Below are 18,272 nucleotides of genomic sequence, written 5' to 3'. Positions count from 1 at the left end.
ATCCGTGTCTTTGCTATTTGTTTATGTGATGCATTTAACTTTTACATTCTGCAAGTGGATGGAATGTTGATTCCTGAAGTTAACCAGACAATGACAAAGTTTTATAAAAATTTTATTTATTAAAATAAACGACATCAAACAGCAGTGCATTCCTGGTCATATGTTGATCTTATACTCTGCACCTATGTTCAATACTTACCTAACCCTTTTGTTTAAATCACAACATGTGGCTAAAAGGGATTTCTTTAAGTACAAGCATCTTACCTGGTCCATCAAAGGGCAAAAGTTTTGATGGAATTGGGTCCTTTGCACTTAGTGGGATGAGATAAAGGTCCTTAATGTGTCGGTTGTTGTTGGCGACAACCCCAAAACGTCCACGGCTGCTGAAGTACGAGTAGAGAGAGATGTATGCCACCTCTTCCTCTTCTGTGGCTGGGTGAAAACGGATCAAGGACAGTTCCTGGAAATCAAGAACATAAAAATAAAATGTGATTAAAAAAACAACTCATTATTCAAAGGAAACATAAAATACTGTTAAAATTCGATGTATTACACAAGTTTCATGTAATTAGAAATCGATTCATAAAACAGCATACCTACCTTTGACAGAGAGGATTTTAGTTTGCCCACGTAATCCCACACAGTTTTTGGAGAAATTCTACCACCAATGTGGATGGTGTCCGGTAAATCCTACATGAAGCATAAATATAAGTCTGTTAAATGATTCTTGGACTGACCTGGATTACTTAAGTCCATTTTATATTAAAAGACTCAACACTGACCTCGTTCAGATACTCAACAGAGCCAGAGACAGGGAATGCTTTGGTGACAAACTTAGCCACAGACTGCATGTTTATAAATCCCTTCCATATGGGACTCAGGCGAGAGAGGAAAAGGGACGTGTCTTCTTGTTGTGACCGGATATCTGATAAACTGCAAAGACAGAGCCATGCAAAGAGGTCAGAAGGTAACCACACACAATCCACCAAAAGCCTACACACTAGATGAACACCATCTCCTAATTTACATCTAGATACATTGCATTTGCTCTTAGATGTGTGTGTGTTCTATCCAATCCACTGTAAAGGAGATGTGGAGTAGCCAATATTCCTTTTAAAATGTGCAGGCCATAAGGCACTTACAAGTAGTAAAATCCATTTAAGGATAGGAACACACACGTTAGTACTGTAAATACAGCTAATAACGTTAACTATTGTAGAAATGTGTAATCCGTATCCACAGCAAAAATTAACAATGCCAGGAGTAAATTCCACAGGAAGGATAAATCCATTAGTGGGGGTTTCACGTTCCTTTGAAATCTTCTCCTAGCTTTGGATTAAACAAAAACCTGAACAAAAAAAAGCAATGTAAACTCTAAATGTGTCTTTAGCACAATATGGTTTTTCTGTGATGCATATTTATGATCTAACATTTCCATGAATATCAGATTAGTGGGGCATAACACTTTGTACCCCCACAATCAGGCGTTACCCCAGAGAACGTATTCGGAAGCAGTTCTATTATGTGGACATTGAGTTTGTTGTGGCTGAACTGGGTTACTGCAGCTCTAAGAACGGATCTGTGGTTCCTGTGCAAACACTTGATCATGAGATGCCAGATGTCCAATCCTAAATCCTTAGGGATAGTGCTACGAAAACTGCTCTAAATGAATGTATCCTGCTCCTGAAGAAAGCGTGTATGTGTTAGTGCTCAAGCTCGGACTATAGTAACAGTATTATACGTCTAATCTGTATATAGGCCAGATATAAGGTAATCTCAAAAAGAATGTGGGAAAATCCAGATGACTTCAATATTGTGGGTCATTCTGAGAAAATATACAAGAAGAGTGCAGGCACTGGGATGCGCGTCATTCCCAATATTTGCTTCCATAACAGAAAATTTCCATTATAGATACCATCTCTTTGCAGTATCTAAGCAAAAACTGGGAATGGGTCTAGCAAAGCATGGGCACCGCTCTTTCCATTCTTCCTGTAGATTCCACTCCGTTTTGTCTGCATACTGATCAAAGCGTCAAAGGAACTTTTAAGCTGTACTGGGAGTGTTTTTTGCCTCCCATAACTTGTGTCCGTAGCGGTGTTCTCTTCTGGGGGTGTCCTACTGCATTGTACATCAGTGGGAAAGGTTTTCCTGCACTTTTATTCTTATAGGTTGGCACAGCTAGAAATGTGGGAAAGTGAATTCAGTAGAAGGTTTCCTGTTTTTGCCCCATGTATACAAAGCCATTTCATGAAAATATGAACCTGTTTGAACACAGCCCGAGCTCCTCCACAGACTGCTGTAAAGCATCTATGCCAAGGGAGCAACACCCAAACTTATCTAAAATGTCTTCACATGGCAGTATTTTAGTCTGGATACTGAACCAGGAATAGAAGTTAAACATAGAAACTGAATAATGGGTGTATGAATCCATAATCCCACATGAAAGAAGCCAAATGCTGCAGAGGTCCACATTTTTCATGACGATCGGCTATTATATATTCCCTGGCAAAAACAGAAATCTTTTACTGTATTCAGCGTGGCCATGTTTTCAGGTATGTGCATTTGCAGAAATCGATTTTTCTCAAAGGAAACGATGTTCTCTGCCAGGATTCAATCCACCGTTGGATCCTCATTTGTGATAGAGCGGGAGTATTCTGGGTACAACAGAGGCATATTTCAGCTATGCTTTGCTCACCTATATATTTTTACCTTGTGTAAAGTATTATTCCTAGACTACGCTCTGGTGTAATAATCTATTGCTATCCTGAATAGTTAGGAGTATGCTGAAGGCAATGCACATGTGGAGACATGCATGGTGTATGTTCATATTGTGGACTACGCACTTGATGTTTGATGAGGAGGATGATGATAAATATCGGATGTCAGACGTTGGCTTCATCAGGATCGACTTTGGGGCAGTTATGGTAGGTGGAGGCGGTGGTGGTGCAGGCGGCTCCTCATCTCGAATGCTCCGAGGGCTCACAGAGAGGGCAGTGGGCACTACAGGTGCTGGGGGCCGGTTGATTGCTCTTCTAGGGTCTCTACCAGATACAGTAACTGTGGTGACAGGGTTGGAAGGGGGAAGTGAACTAAGCGGAACTGGTTCAGGGTATGTGGGGGTAGAGACAGGAACAGGAGTTTTCGCTGGAGTCGTTTCAGGGATAATCTCATCTTCTGTAGTGTCCATAGGTGTTTCAGGCTCTTCTTCTGGGGGTGGTGGCGGCTCATCTACAAGCTCAGGTTCTGGTTTTCTTTCAGCCTTCTTTGTCACTGTTGAGGATGACGATGAGGATTTTGCGCGCTTATGTGGTGGCTCATCATCAGCCGGGATCTGACCTACACAGTGAAATGGGAGATTAAAGAATACACATCAAAACACAACATCCCATTTCCGATTAAATTTTACACTCCTCATTGAATTGAAGCAAATAGCTTCATCCTCCTCAATATGGCTGCAGATTTAAAAGGGAAACCGTTGATCACCTGTACAGATTTTACAATTCAGGTCAAAAAGGTGGGCACGGTGCTGGCTGGTTGTGTCGTTCAGCATGCTGGTAAATACATCTGGCAAGGCCAAGCTACTCTTCTCTGGAGCTTGACCAGTTTCCTGCTGTTCCTAAATCAGATAAAAAACAGGGTTTGAATTGTTACATTTTTCATGCAAGAATCTAAGAAAAATTACAGAGTTAAGTAATTCAACCAAAGGAACAAATACAGCGCTGCTTTAATCTAGTATAGGCCTAGCACTTCTCACCCCAGGCACTGGAGAAGCTTCTCCTTTGACGTACAATACATTGTTATTACAGGTATATAACCATATTGTACATATTCCATTATTTATACTCTCCACCTTTCAAAAGCCTAACTTTATTTTGCCATTTAAATTCCTTGAGGCACTTTAATATTCTGTTCAATGAACTGGGAAGTTAGGAAAAAATAACTTTAAATCCGTTTCACCAAATTAAGATTTTTTTAAAAAAATCAGCTGCATCATTAAAGGATTTCACCTTTAGATTCAAATATCATCTCCCCTTCAATCTTTAGATCTGTTCAATTGGGGAGTCTATAGAGCCCAGAAAAATCTAACAATAGATAACATCTGCTATTAGCACCAGCGGTGGGTGACTGCTGTATGAAATAGAGACCTACCCTGTATGGTTGGGCCCACTCCATACAGGGTTAACAACCGTGCCAAATTATTACAATATTGAAGTGGTTATGCTGTATATCGTATGTATTATAACTACTCCATTTAGATCTTAAACTCACTGTATCAGTATCAGACATGGGAGGAGATTCCTCCATATCAACTGCAATCCTGGAGAGGGATTTACTCTCCCCACGAGACCGGACTTTCAGAATTGCACCCTGTTAAATGAGAGAATAGAGGAGGGAAAAAAAAAAAACAATTAAAACAAGCACAACATTCTCTCACTCTCAAAAAAAAGAAAACGCAGTAGAGATGTACTATAATCTAATCATGCTGAAGCAGGGGGCTGGAAGGAGCCTGACATCTTTTAAGGTATGAAAAGAGAAAGGCAAATGAAAGTTTATGATTCTATACCAAATAGACATCTTTCTTTCTTGCATTATCTATGGGATAGAGTGGGCAAAATATTGAAAATTGGAACACAGGACAACACACCGATTTAGCAGGAGTTTCTTTCCAGGAAGACATCTTCTTCGATACAAGCTCTTCAGGTTTTAGGCGCACCAATTTGGTCAACGGGATTTGTTCACGCAAGACTCGATGGAACAGCCCCTACAAATACAAACATGTGTTATTTAATGTAAAATAAATGGAATTATATTCCAAAGTATAAAATGCTCTAGTGAAATTTTACCTGATTTTTAGGGTCTTTCAAGTTAAACATCAGATTCCGGTATTTGCTCTTATAGCGGTTATCTGTATCCTTAAAAAGGTTGAATATTTCTTTTTCAAGGTTTACAGCAATCTTTGCAACTTCACTCTCAGACATCACTAAGTCATCACTGTCATTCATCCTGTAAAGCCATGAGGAAAAAAAATAAAAAAAAATAATTTAAAAAGTTACAATAATATACAAATCCTTCATGAGGCTTTGGCTACTCTACCATAAAGGTTCCGATTGTGGCAGATGTTGCAGTCACCTAATATTGCCCAATGAGACTGCATTAACATGCAACTTTAACATCTTGTAAACGATTAAATCATATTTACAGCACGCTGCGTGTGAAAGCAGCCATAGGGGGTGCGATCACCAACTGCAGGTAGAACTACATAAAAAAAAAAAAGAGCTTATTTACTTGAGGTCAAAGTCCTCACTAAAACCAAAATCAGATGCTGCAGTTAAACTGCAATGTGTGGACCCTCAGTATTGAGCATTGGAGTTAGGGTGTTACTCTATTGTGACTTGTATAGTTAGATTACCATTCTACTGATCCGTTATAAATCAGGTTGCTCTTAATCCAGTGTTTATCGTGAACCAGCGGATATATTTAATACATAAACCCTGCAGCTTGTATAAATTTCTAGCACTAGTCCCACACCTTTTCGTGAGAATTTCCTTCAAGGACCTTCGAATGTTCTGCCGCATTTGAACATTAGGACCCTGTTGTGAGGAGCTGGCGGTCGGCTTGGTGGACACGTTTGATGCTGCTGGCGAGTTGGTATTAGACGCAGAGTTGGAGGTTGCGTTGGAGACCAAAGCAGGCGTTTTCTTGGGCAAGGGGTTGGAGGAAGTCTTCTTCACAATGGGACCTGAAGAGGATGATGGCTGAGTCTTCTTGGGGATTGGTGGCAATTTATTAATAGAAGAAAAGCTGGAGCTAGCACTGGGTTTGGCTTTGGCAGGCGTTAAGTTTGTGGTGTTGGTCGTAACCGGAGTTGATGATGGTTTGCTGGGCACCAAAGGTGGAGATATCTTCTTTTTCATTGGAATTCTTGGAAGAGAGGAAATTGGCTTCATCACCATTGATGTGGGAGAATTAGGTGGTTTTTTGATAGGTGGCGAGGGAGTTTCAGCCTTCTTTTCTGGTTCATCAACTTTCTCTGCTGCTGAAAATGAAAAACAAATGAAAATCAGTATTAGCAATAATCAATAAGGAAAAGAATAAAGCATAGTTCTCCGTTATGAAAAGTGAATGTGGAGTTTTGTGCAGGGAATAATGAGCATAAAACACATAAATAATCAGGTCTCCGGGCGTGTGAAATCCACTGTAATGCAACCAGAGTAACTCATAGCCGTGTTTTGACCCGAATCATGGACCAAGCACTGGCCTTATTTCAGGGGCTCTTACTCAGATCCAGGCACCTTGACCTTTTTGTCATGAGCCAGAAGGCCTGTAGGGGTGTTAGCAGAGTCCTTCTGGGCTGCATAGATGCAGGCACACAGTGTCGTAATTTTCTTATTTGTTATACACGGCCTACTTCCTTCTACAATCAATTTTAAAAAATTATGCTAATGAGACAAAAGTGCTCTGGGTTCATTACACTGTGCCAAAGCAAGTCTCACCCTCCTCCCTTGGCACTACCCCCCTCCTGCACAGTGTAACAGCCCCAGAGCATGTCTGTCTCATTAGCATAAATTTTAAACGTTGAAAGGAGGAAGGGTAAGGCTACATTCACACTACTGTATGGAGGACGTATATACGGCCGATATACGTCCTCCATAAACAGCAATGGGTGCACGGTGACTTACGGGAGCGGTACGGTGCAGCACACGTGCGGCACTGTACTGCTCCGTACCCGGGGAAAAGATAGGACCTGTCCCATCTTCTCCCGTAATATGACTCTGTGTGCCATGTATCTCTATGGAGAGGGTCGGGGGTGAGCTGCGCTCACCTCCTCCTCCTCCTCTCCCTGTGCACTGCCGTTGCCCGCTACGGTACAGTATGGGCGGGCAACGGCAGTGTGAATATAGCCTAAGACTGTGCCCGGCTCTATGAGTAAGTGCCCCCTTTACGTTTGCTTTATTTTGATGTTCAATTTCCTTTAAAAATAAATGTTTTTTCCCCCAGTAGCATAACAAAGATTTACTTATTCAAACCCAGCAGAGACCCTCATTTGTGCGCAACTGCCCCAAGGCTGGTTTCACACAAGTATTGCAGAAATCCATGAAATACAGTAAGTCAATAGCTTTTCTGTCAGGTGTTGTTTAGTATGTCAGATTTTAAAATCAGTTTTGGATTAGATTTTCATCTGCTTTTCATGCGCAGTGGCCTGCTTTTTCTATAGCATTGGATGAGTGAAAAACTGTAATATCGACTTGGAAATGCTGCAATTATAGTGAATATACCTTTTCTGCTTAACAAGTCCGTGATCAGTAGTAAAAACAGCTGTGTGACATGACCATTGACCCATGCCCTACACAGCACAATACCAAAGATGCCGAAAAACTAGTGAGAAGCTCTGGTACACAAGATATTTGTGACTTCGATGTTATTCCCCATGCATTAAGACAAGATTCAATGTAAACAACCGCCACCACATCAGTGCAAATCCATAGTTACTATGCAAGCTTATATTTGAATATAAAAACCACACAACATCTTGGAGATACAGAAATCTCAAAGTCACACACAAAAAAAAAAAAAAAAAAAAAGGGTAAAAGTATTCTTCTCTAGCACATCTGCTCATGGACAAAGTCCTATGAGAACACACAGAATCATCACCCTCACACTGGCCCTTGTGCAAGAGGGCCCCATGCATATAAACAGACGATTTGTGACCCTCATTCCAGGACACTAGAATGGCACAGAATGCAGTATTTTACATACCCAAAGATTTAAAAAAAAAAAAAAAAAATTAAAGTTCCTTACGGTTCTGCTGCATACTTTCCCTGCCCAGAAATGTGCCAATATTAAATGAATGGCCAGTTATACAATATATAGTGGCTACTGCTTGAAGGCCCAAAAAAGGCAACACCTTACAACGCTATCCACTTTCACAATTACAATGGATGCTACAACCAAGCCTCCACTTCTTATGCCACACCATATTTTCCAAACTGAAGACCAGGATTAGTGATGTACAGTGGATGATCCTCAGGCAGGTATTTGAGCATGGTCTGAGCACTCAGAACAGACTTGCAGCTGTATTGTACGTAAGTGTTTCACACCACTTTTTCAATAGACTGATGGGCTCCTTTTAATGGCATTCATTATGCCGTTTACAACTAAAATCTCCAATACATTGTAAATAGGTGGGGGTAGGTTGTATGATGGTTTACATTGTTGACAAAGCTGCAAGATTGTTTCCATCATTTTTGCTGTGCTATTCTGTGGTCCAACAATCGCAGTATGGCTGCTTATGGAGGGTTATGGCACATGACCCATCAACAGCCTCCATGGAATAATATTGATCAGACAGTGTACATACAATAGTTTTCCTTATTATGATGAAGAGTAACCAACTCCTTAACAACTTGCTCTGAGATACAAGCACTTTGGTGAAGATTAAAAAAGAGCAATGAAATCTTCATGAGGCACCAACGCACAAAATGTTAGTATTCCTTTTAAAAGTCAAAAATGTGTAAATACACAAAACACACACACACACTGAAAAGTACTGGAACACCCGCATGCACCAGTTTTTCCTCTTCTTGGCTTCTGTGATTTTTATTGATGCCTTAATGAACTAATTCTTTACAATGTATTTTCAAATCTTAGATTTCCACTGATTCAACGTGGTTAGTAATAAAATAGGACAAGCTCAAAATGTTCTCCAAACTACTGACCACTGGCACAAAAATGTGAAAAAGCACATTGAAAATAATGTATTAGTAAAACTCAATCAAAAATCAGTTAAGGATCAATGTGGTGAAACAACAGATGAGTGAAAGAACCCAAACTCAAATCAAACTTCTGTGAAGTCACCATGTCCAATTATGAATCAACGCCGATTGTTAATTTCTACTGTTGTGCAAATAAAACAGTAACAGAAAACGATGGACCATTCACATGCCAACCACAAAAAAGGAGTTGTTCTGTAGGTGGTGACCACAGACCATTTCCTCTCATCCTTTCTGGCAGTTTTGCATTTGCTCTCAACCCTAGAAGTAATATCCAAATATGTTTTCCAAGGGGTTAAATGGAAAACAATGCCCCCTTTTGCTACCTTGAAAAGGAGGCCCCTTAACACCAAGTATGACCTACAAGAAGTCTAATAACATGATGTGGGATTAAGCCAAACCAGTATATCTATTCCAGAAGGAACAGACTTCCAACCGTATACAGCACTGTTTCGACCTGGTTGGGTCTCCTCAGTACATTGTAGGGAACTGGATTGGCTGTTTGAGAGGCTATTGACTAGCGTTAGAAGGTAAGAGTTCGCCGATTAAGGCCACCTTATAGGCATGTGGAGACTTAAAGCCATAGATGCTCCACTAGGAAATTCGAGGAAGTATGTAAATAAGTTTTCCAATGTTTTTAAATGGAAAACAATGCCTTATTTTGTTGCCTTGAAAGGCAACACCCCTTAACACAAAGTATGATCTACAAGAAGTCTAAAAACATAAAGTGGGATCACCTTGACGTATTTGCATACTTCCAAGAATTCCCTAGTGGAGAATCTTTGGCTTTAAGTCTCCACAGGTCTATAAGGCAGCCTTAATTGGCAACCTCTCCATAAGGGAAAATCTTGCCTTCGGACCCTAGAGGTAACATGAGACCGTCTACAACCTACAGAAGTTGCTCAGGCAGTGGAGATTGTCCAGGATAGAACTTTAATGCAAGCTCCAAAAAGAAGGTTAGCTATTACTGTCTGCAGTGTTCAGAGCATGGAGCAGATTCAAGATGTGTAGGGGGCCACAGGAGGGAAACAACCTAGAATGAGCCCACGACTCCCTCCACTGTGCAAGGAGGATCAGTACCCTACAAAATGGTCTCTAGCAGGCCACCAATATCCATAAATCTGTTCAGTCAGAAATGGACTGTATGAGGGTGGTAGGAGGGCCTGACATTCACAAGTCTGTGTGGTGAGCTGTGCAGGGCAACTGGCATTTGCCAGAGAACACCAGCATTGGCGTCCTGTGAGCTTCACTGAATAGATCAGATTTACATTCAGCACGTGATGGACTTGACAGTCTGGAAATGCTGTGAAGAATGGTCTACTCTCTGGAACATTATCCATCACGATTGATGGCAGAAGTTCAGTAATAGTGTGGAGTGGAATTACTTTGTAAAGGCATACAGCCTTCCATGTGCTGGTGAGAGGTACCCCGACATCTATAAAAGGTACCGGGATGAGATTCTCAGACCATATGCTGGTGCAGTGGGTCCTGGGTTTCTTCTGAAGTATGACAATGAAGGAATAAAGGCAAAGATCCTATGGACTGGCCAGCCCATTCCCCAGACCCGAATCCACTTGAGCACATCTGGGATATCTTTCGTTCCTTACACCTGTCTGTCCAGGAGTTAACAGATGCTACAATCCAGGTCTGGAAGGAGATTCCCTCAGAAGAACATCCACCGCCTCATCAGTAGCATTCCCAAGTGTTGTAGGGAGGTCAAAAGGCAAGGTAAAGGCCCTACAACATATGGATACTCCATTCCTTGTATTAAGCCATTTCCACTTAAGCCTGAAAATAAATGTATTTCCCACTGATTTAATGTCATCCCAACCTCCATGGGATATTATGATTTCCTGTGATCTTTTTTTGTGTTTTATTGTTCTCAATGCATTACACTACGTAATAGATAAAGAAATGCAGCTGAAATATTTCATTCATTGAGATCTAGGATGTGGCATTTTAATGTTCCTTTTATTTATTTTTCAAGCAGTGTGAATTAGTGGGACATCAAATGTCCTAAAGTCTATAACACCTTCATAAAGCTCCAATAATCTCTTCTTTTATACAGCCCCAGGCAAGCATTAGTCATGCCACCACCTCCAACCACTATTACACAAATCACTTCTATTTCAAATCTGAGTTAATTTGGGAATGGTCCAGGCAGAGAATGGACATGCAGGCGAGATTATGGATCACCTGTTTCAATTCAATTCTTGGTTCAGTAAGGTTGGTATTTTAAACCATCCTCATCATACTACTCACATGTTCACATCACAAGACAGTACCACACCACTGCAAGGCTTCAAGAACATTCTCAAAGGAAAGTGGCCATTAACTTGGAGGGTCATCAGCAAGTTGCAACAGATACTGGCTGGAAGAGTCACAGAAGTTGACTTCTTTAGGACTCATCCTAAACCTGTGCCCTGTGGAACAAGATTATGGTACCTTATCACACCACCACACACAGGTATCCTCATCTTGAATGGACCTGATATCCCTTACACTGTAGATGCCAAGTGGAGTTCAGTGCTGTTCCCTGATGAAAGTATTCACACCAACCAGAAATGGTGGCCTCCGTTGATATTGGTTGCATCAAACAGAGCACCAAGCATCAGTTACTGTTGGCACCTGCTGATAGTGTTAGCGTGGACAGGCGTGTCTGGAAGAGATACTTGACAACATCCTCTTTTTGTTGCCTATGTTTGGAAGTTTTTGTCCTATGCTACCGTTAAGTCACCCCCTGCTGGCTACAGATTTTGGGCAATGGTTCCAAGTTTTACTGTGTGCAGAATCTGTAAAGTTGTATGGCTTAGTTTGTAGCAATAGTAGGGACATTGCATCAACACATGTTTCGCCTTGGATTCTTGACGATGTTTTAATTGAAAATGAAAAGCAAATCATAAGCCGAAATGTCCAGCAGCCTCATCTCAATAAAATTTCCACAGCAGAGCCCCCCATAATAATGTCCCAGAAGCAGCTCCCTTAGCACTTTTACGTGAACAAATACTATGACGTGGCCAATTACGTCATAGCGTGCCCACAGACAGCACGCATAAAAGTGCCTCTGGCCGTCTCCCTGGGAAGCCGCGGGGCCAAGAACCTAGAGGAGAAGAGAAGTGTCGGAGGCAAGTATTCTGTTTTTTTTCCCCTTTAAACCTTTTTGGCCACGGCCTGGTGGTTGGGGACTACTGATTTTCACTATTTAGCATCTGCAGTTGCTTGGCTCTTGAAATTTAGTCCAGTTTGTGGATATTGCTTTCTAAGGGCACTTTGAAAAGGACCAGTGATGTACATTTCATGAGAGCTGCCCACCCTATCAACAAAATGCTACTGTTCTTCCAAAGATCCCATAGATTAAAAGGGAGACTACTACAATATTAGCACAGTTGCACCTTGGTAATCTGTGTTAAAAGGTTTACACAAACAGCTTATGTGGTAATTTTCACTGCATTACTAAAGGCTTAATAACAGGCGTGCGTTAGCTGATAAAATCCACTCAGCCAGTGTCCATCACACTTCTAGCTCTGTAGTTAAAAAAAAAAAAAAATCTAACCCATATAGGAAATTCAGTCAAAGATAAAAGCACCCCAAAAATATATGGACAAATGTCACCGAGCACAAGCAGGCAAAAACCTTTTCATGAATTAGAAAGGTACATTCACACCTTACAAATTTGTTGTAGACCACAATTCATCAAAGCAGCTTGCAGCAATTTATACACACACAGCAGCAACATTGAAATCATTTTCAGTCGCAACAAAATCTCCATCAACTACATTTCCACCTTAACACAAAATAGAACAAAGTTTAGTTTTAGAAACTTGTGTGCTGGAGAGGGGGGCTAAAAGAGTAAACCATCATACATGCAGATATTTGCAGAGATCATTCAGAAACAGAAAGGTCATAAGGGTTCCTACCACGTGTAAGTAACCCCCCCCCCCCATCTCCTCCCCCAATTATATGGGTTTGGACAGATTTGGAAGGGAGTTATAGGGTGTTGAGTGCTTATTAAAATGGAAGGGAATATAACAGCAGCCACTCACCAATTTTAAGAGATAGGTCACCCTCCAAGAACGTAGCAAAAATTATTATATTTAATGGGAACGCAATGGTAATTTTCAAAATGGAAAGGTTCTGCTTAAAAAAAATTCACACACACGCACGCCAACAAGAGTCCATACTTACCCATGTGACCCTAGCAGCACACTGCAGTCTTGCCAGTTAGGAATCGGTTACAGAATTACAGCAGTGATGTGTCCATATGAAGATGCACGAGTAGTGGGCTCTGGTGTTCTACATCGAGGACCAGTGCAAGTTCAGGCATTTCACAACCTTGAGGGTTTTTCCAAAGCAAAATGGTGGCTAGGTGACAATTAGGCTTAGAAGTACAGGGAAATGCCATCAACCTATAGACCTACTAGGTAAAGTGACCAAGGAGAGGATAACATCCAAAGCAAGACCTCATCTAAATTCCTATCAGCATGAGTGCAAGGGTTTCGGACATGGGGAGGGGGCAGGGACAGATGCTACATTTTTCGTAATGACAAACAGCAGGTGTTGTCTCTGGTAGCCACCAGCCTCATTTCATCAAACATAATATAAAGCACTGTAGGCTTATTTTGTAAAGTTTGAGTCAGTGCCAACAGAGTTCGAGGTCTCATACAGGGAGTTTATTTACTACTAGAAGCCAGTATCTGTCACCAGCTTCTACATCCCCAAGTCCTGCAACTGCTTATTAAGTCTTTTATAGTTCTTATCAACAGAATATGAAGGCATCAACAGCTGCCGCTCCATCTTGGGTTTTTATGATCTTCTCCAAAGCAGACATTTGGGTTATCTGCAATACAGCGTCAATGTGTTCGTTCCGTAAGGTTAGGTTCTAGACATGCTGTGGATTTAAAACACAGCCCTGGCGCCAAAGCATGAACCTACCACACTTCTAATTAGTCATAAATGTGTTTGAATGACCCCCCAGCTAATATCTCTCACCTTGGAACAGTATAATCTAGCAGCAAATCTGTTAATTGTGATGTTGTGCAGTTTCAGTGTAGTGTTATACATTATACATATGCTGCCCCGTATAAGAGAAATCTACCATCAAAATCCTCCTTGATAAACCAGGGACCCCAACTAAGATTCAGGTACTGTGCCAATCTTGTTTGTTATCCATGGCCTCCTTTCTAAAAATCAACTTGTAAAACTATGCTAATGAGCTCAAGGGGCTCTGTTCAGCATTTCCAGAGCACTTCAATAATGACTTGCTGTGCACTTCCTGCTGTTGCTTGTAACAGCTTGAGAATCTGCAACACTGAAGGGCTCTGGATACAGCCCCTCAGGTTCTTTATCGTATATGGAAGTTAATTTTAAAAATAAGCCATAGATAAATATAAGAACATTACAACAGTCTGTGTCTGGATCTAGGAGTTTTTCTTGCTTGATTTTGATGGTAGATTTACTTAAAGTCTTTCAGTCTCCCCTAGGTGAAATTGAATGGTCTTCAATTTGCAGCACAAGGACCATGAAAACAAACATGTATATAACACAGGGTGGAAGGGGGAAAAGGAGAGGTTTCTGGGATACACCCATTCAGCACTCAAATATTTACTGCTACAAGCTTAAAGCATAACCATCATTTCAGATATTTATATAGCGCCATCATATTCAGTAGCACCTTACAAATCAAACACACAATATCAAAAATCTGATATGATGGTTACCTTTTAAAGGTCAAGTACACCCTTTTTTTCTCTTCAAAATCACAATAGAAGGTCCACTCAAGTCTATAGGAAAAGAAGGTGAGCGGAAGACCTTTCCATTATGCTCCTCTTAACCAGAGTGTAATGGAAAGCTCAGAACAAGATGTGTACACAAGAGGTGAGAGGAGCACAGGTCTAATCCCAGACATTATACATCTAAACCACACTGAGTTATAGAAACATTGTAAACGTTCTCAGATGCTTGGAAAAAAAAAACAAAAAAATAAATAAATTCTCCCACAGTAGAAATAACTCCATTTCTTGGTGCACTCTTGGAAGGCGTGGAGAGAGACAAGGTGATTTGCTACAGATGTCATCTTTCTCAAGATTTGTTCAATATGTACAGCAGTCATTCTCTCCGACAAGTCTGTGAAGCTCGACTTTCTTAAAAAGACTTCACTAATATCTTTTTATTGCACTACTTACATGCCGCTTGCCTAATATAGTAAATAGAAAAACCACCATTATAATCCATGCACAGCTTGGTTTACTTCATGGATGCATAATGTTAGATGCAAGATTATGCATAGAGTAAAAATATTTGTGTAGTCCAGCATCAGTTATCTTTTTGGCAATTTGTATGACACCTGCACACAATGGGGCAGAGTTGCCAAACATGTTGAAAGACTAACGCTTTACCAGATATATCAAAGTGTCTGATGGCAATTCTCTTGTATGTTAAAACCGTTTAGACCTACTTTGCCTCAATTAGCTGGCTTAGTTTACCAGTTTTATGTTATTTTGAACCCCCTCCTTTCTAGGGCACATTTCTAAGTGCCTAGCAAGTGGTAACCGAGTCTTTTTGGCATACTTTGCTCATAAATCTGTACTGCATACTTTGTGTGAATTGGTACACCTAGAAAGCAGTGTACAAACATGAGGAGTCTGCCCTAATATATGACACAGAGATTTTATAAAAGGATGTTAACTACCAGGATTTATAGAAAACCTGGATTAAAACCTGCAGTGGAAAAATATCCGCTGTGGGTATAGAAGCCCCGATCCTGTAAATGTATTGCTGCAGATTTTGTGTGCATAATCAATCATTGTCTGGGAAAAGAAAAATGTGACCAAACATGGTGTAGTTTCTTCCGTATATATCTCAGCCATGTATGCAGTCTTGAGAGCACCATATGTCCCCATTCTTTTGAATGGGCAATAGAGTCTTCCATTGAATTAAGCACCGTTCTGTATAGTTTGAGCTGTATGAAAACTGAGCATGTCCTATTTTTTCACGTATTTGTGTCCAAATGCCCCATTGAAGTCAAAGGGAATGTGCAACATGTTATTTTCATTTCATACAGATACAGAGCCATACATGAAGATATGGATGAAAATGTCATGTCTAATCACACGTTCATATTAATGTAGCCCAAGACTGAAAACGACCATGTATACGGGTACTATTTGTCCCTATTCTTTTCAATGGGCAATACAGCCTTCAATTGAATGGCTGCATTGTGCACCATACTGTGCTGTTTCAGCCATTTAAAATATGGGTTGCATACGGTTGTGCATCGTAGGCTGCCGTATATACTGGCAATACTCAGAACCAGTGGGAGGTGCAACCTGTCCCCAAACCACCACTTGTCAGCCCACCGTATCTTATTCGGACACTGCCATATGGATAAAAAGTCATGTATATACAGATTCATACAGCGCTGGAGAAATCAAGCGTTAATATAGCCCAATTTGAGCGTTTATGGAGAAGAAGCTAATGCAGGCGTTGGGGATGGCGGGAGGGGGGGCGGGTTGGTTGTTGGGTGGCGTTCTAACATTCCTTGTACTTAGATGATTAATCTGTTTATTTATTTAAAAAAAAAAAGTTGGCCCCATGACGCTCATGTGGAAGTAAATGGGAAAAAAATGCCACAGAAATAAGGCACCAGGAAAACCTGCTGCAGCTTATGGCAACCAAGGACCTGCAGATGTGTGTGGCACACAGTTCTTCACCAATGTCTGAAGTTACATTAAACACCAAAACCCTTCCATAACTGATGCCCTTACAGATAAACCCCAACCCCTATGACACTTCGGATCACCTGCGGGGAACACATCTCATGAACTATTTAATGTCCCCAAAATGCCGATAAAGGTCAGTCAATGCCAGGAATAGGACTAAACCAAAAAAAAAATAAAAAATTGCAAAAAAAACACCATACAGAAATACGAATGCTACGCTGTGCACATACAGCGAGCATGACTGCATACGCAAGAAAAGTACTATCACCCCCCCCCCCCCAATCATCCTGGGAAGGGACTGCCAGAAATTATGAAAATATTGGTTGTTCACTCGTGTAATGTCCCTTCATGTAGGAATAAGTGATCACATGACATCAGTTTACCATACAAATATGTTATCCCATGACATCTTGTTTCAACGTGTACCACCATCTACAGTAAAAGTACTTTTCCCACTAAAAGTAATGAAAATGATTTGACAGTGCCAACTCGCCAATTAATGTGTGTAATTTACATTTTCAATTCAGACACCGGTGTTTGTCTACGAGCCCAGGTATACCAATGCTGAATCACAATAAAGACTCAAGTGTACCAAACCTTTACCTTTCAACATCTTCTGACATCCAAAGATCAGGATTTGGCTTAATGCTAGGGAAAACCTTGGATCCTGCTAGATTTTCCTGTTTGGGCTGGAACAAGTAGTGATCATGACAAGAGCAATAAAAAAGAAAAATCTACTTGACTGCCACCCAGTATAAGAGCTGTGACATCTCACACAAGGCTTCATTTTATCAGGCATGTCCATAAAGTTTAGGGGAAAAAAAATTGTGTAGAAGCAGCACTTCTACAGAAACCGTTCCTGGACGTTTTCTGATAAAACTTCTAAAGGACCATAAAGTATTACTACGCTATCAAGTCAATAACAAAAGCAAGGGGTAGTTCATAATTTCAATATATGCTGAAAAAAAAAAAATTAGCATTAGCATTTTGGAAAAAAGAAACCCCAAGTTAAGATCTAGGATTTACAGCCAGATGTGTTTGTGGATTAGCCTGTTACTCAACAAGACTAATCTGTGAAATAGCATTACTCGCTGCAGGTTCATGGTGCTTGACCATACAGCTTTCACAAGTGTTAAACCAGCACACAACCGTGGTCAGTCCAATAATCATTTACCATGTGCTGCTCAGATTTACTGACCACAGTGCAGAGAACTGGACTCCGAGCATCATGGTGATGCGATGATGCTGATCCACAGGTGAGCAAGTCAGATGTTCAAGAAATAAGAACGGGGCACTTCCCAGCTTTATTACAGGTCAAATGACAATAACCCATTTTTCTTTAAATATATGCCCAAGTATACCCAGTCGTTAGCATATTCAATCCATTACTGGTGGTTCAACTTAAAAAAATAAATATGTATTCCCCACATTATTAGTAGATGGCCAAGTCAAGCTCAAAAGGTTTTGTGAGAGAAGGCTGAAACTGTCCTCCTTTAAGAGAAACTTTCAACACCTCTACCCACTTTTCCCACTTCAGACAACGGCATAGGTGCCATGTGTACCAGAGACTAATCTGATGTTTTTGCATCCACAGACATCATGGGTAGGAGAACTGGGACATTAAGCCATAAAGACCTGTGGGTGGTTTCAAAAGTTTGTGCCAAATTGCCCGATACATCCAGTGTATATTTTATGCCAACAAAATACTATATTCAACTGGTTTGTTGCCTGTGACACTATTTCCTAACCATTTATGGCTCAGATCAGAATGTGCAAAAGTAAG

General features: G+C 40.8%; 1 protein-coding gene across 5 annotated transcripts in view; it reads right to left on the bottom strand.

Moving 5' to 3' along the window:
- Positions 1 to 18,272, bottom strand: part of DIDO1 (death inducer-obliterator 1) — a 40,144-nt gene that overhangs the window by 4,729 nt on the left and 17,143 nt on the right. For 4 of the 5 annotated variants that reach the window (XM_072110936.1, XM_072110935.1, XM_072110939.1 and 1 more), the window contains 9 exons: positions 5,530 to 6,037; positions 4,845 to 5,004; positions 4,646 to 4,762; positions 4,270 to 4,368; positions 3,484 to 3,616; positions 2,844 to 3,336; positions 783 to 933; positions 601 to 690; positions 265 to 460 (listed from right to left, as the gene is read on the bottom strand). In XM_072110936.1, the coding sequence (XP_071967037.1) occupies positions 265 to 460; positions 601 to 690; positions 783 to 933; positions 2,844 to 3,336; positions 3,484 to 3,616; positions 4,270 to 4,368; positions 4,646 to 4,762; positions 4,845 to 5,004; positions 5,530 to 6,037 (1,947 nt within the window). The remainder of the gene's footprint in view (positions 1 to 264; positions 461 to 600; positions 691 to 782; positions 934 to 2,843; positions 3,337 to 3,483; positions 3,617 to 4,269; positions 4,369 to 4,645; positions 4,763 to 4,844; positions 5,005 to 5,529; positions 6,038 to 18,272) is intronic. The other variant, XM_072110938.1, reaches the window with a different exon arrangement.

Source organism: Engystomops pustulosus, chromosome 6 (assembly GCF_040894005.1).
Source record: "Engystomops pustulosus chromosome 6, aEngPut4.maternal, whole genome shotgun sequence".
Classification (NCBI taxonomy): Eukaryota; Metazoa; Chordata; class Amphibia; order Anura; family Leptodactylidae; genus Engystomops; species Engystomops pustulosus.
Note: the sequence above shows the minus strand (reverse complement) of the source record. Positions and strands in the feature narration are given on the sequence as shown.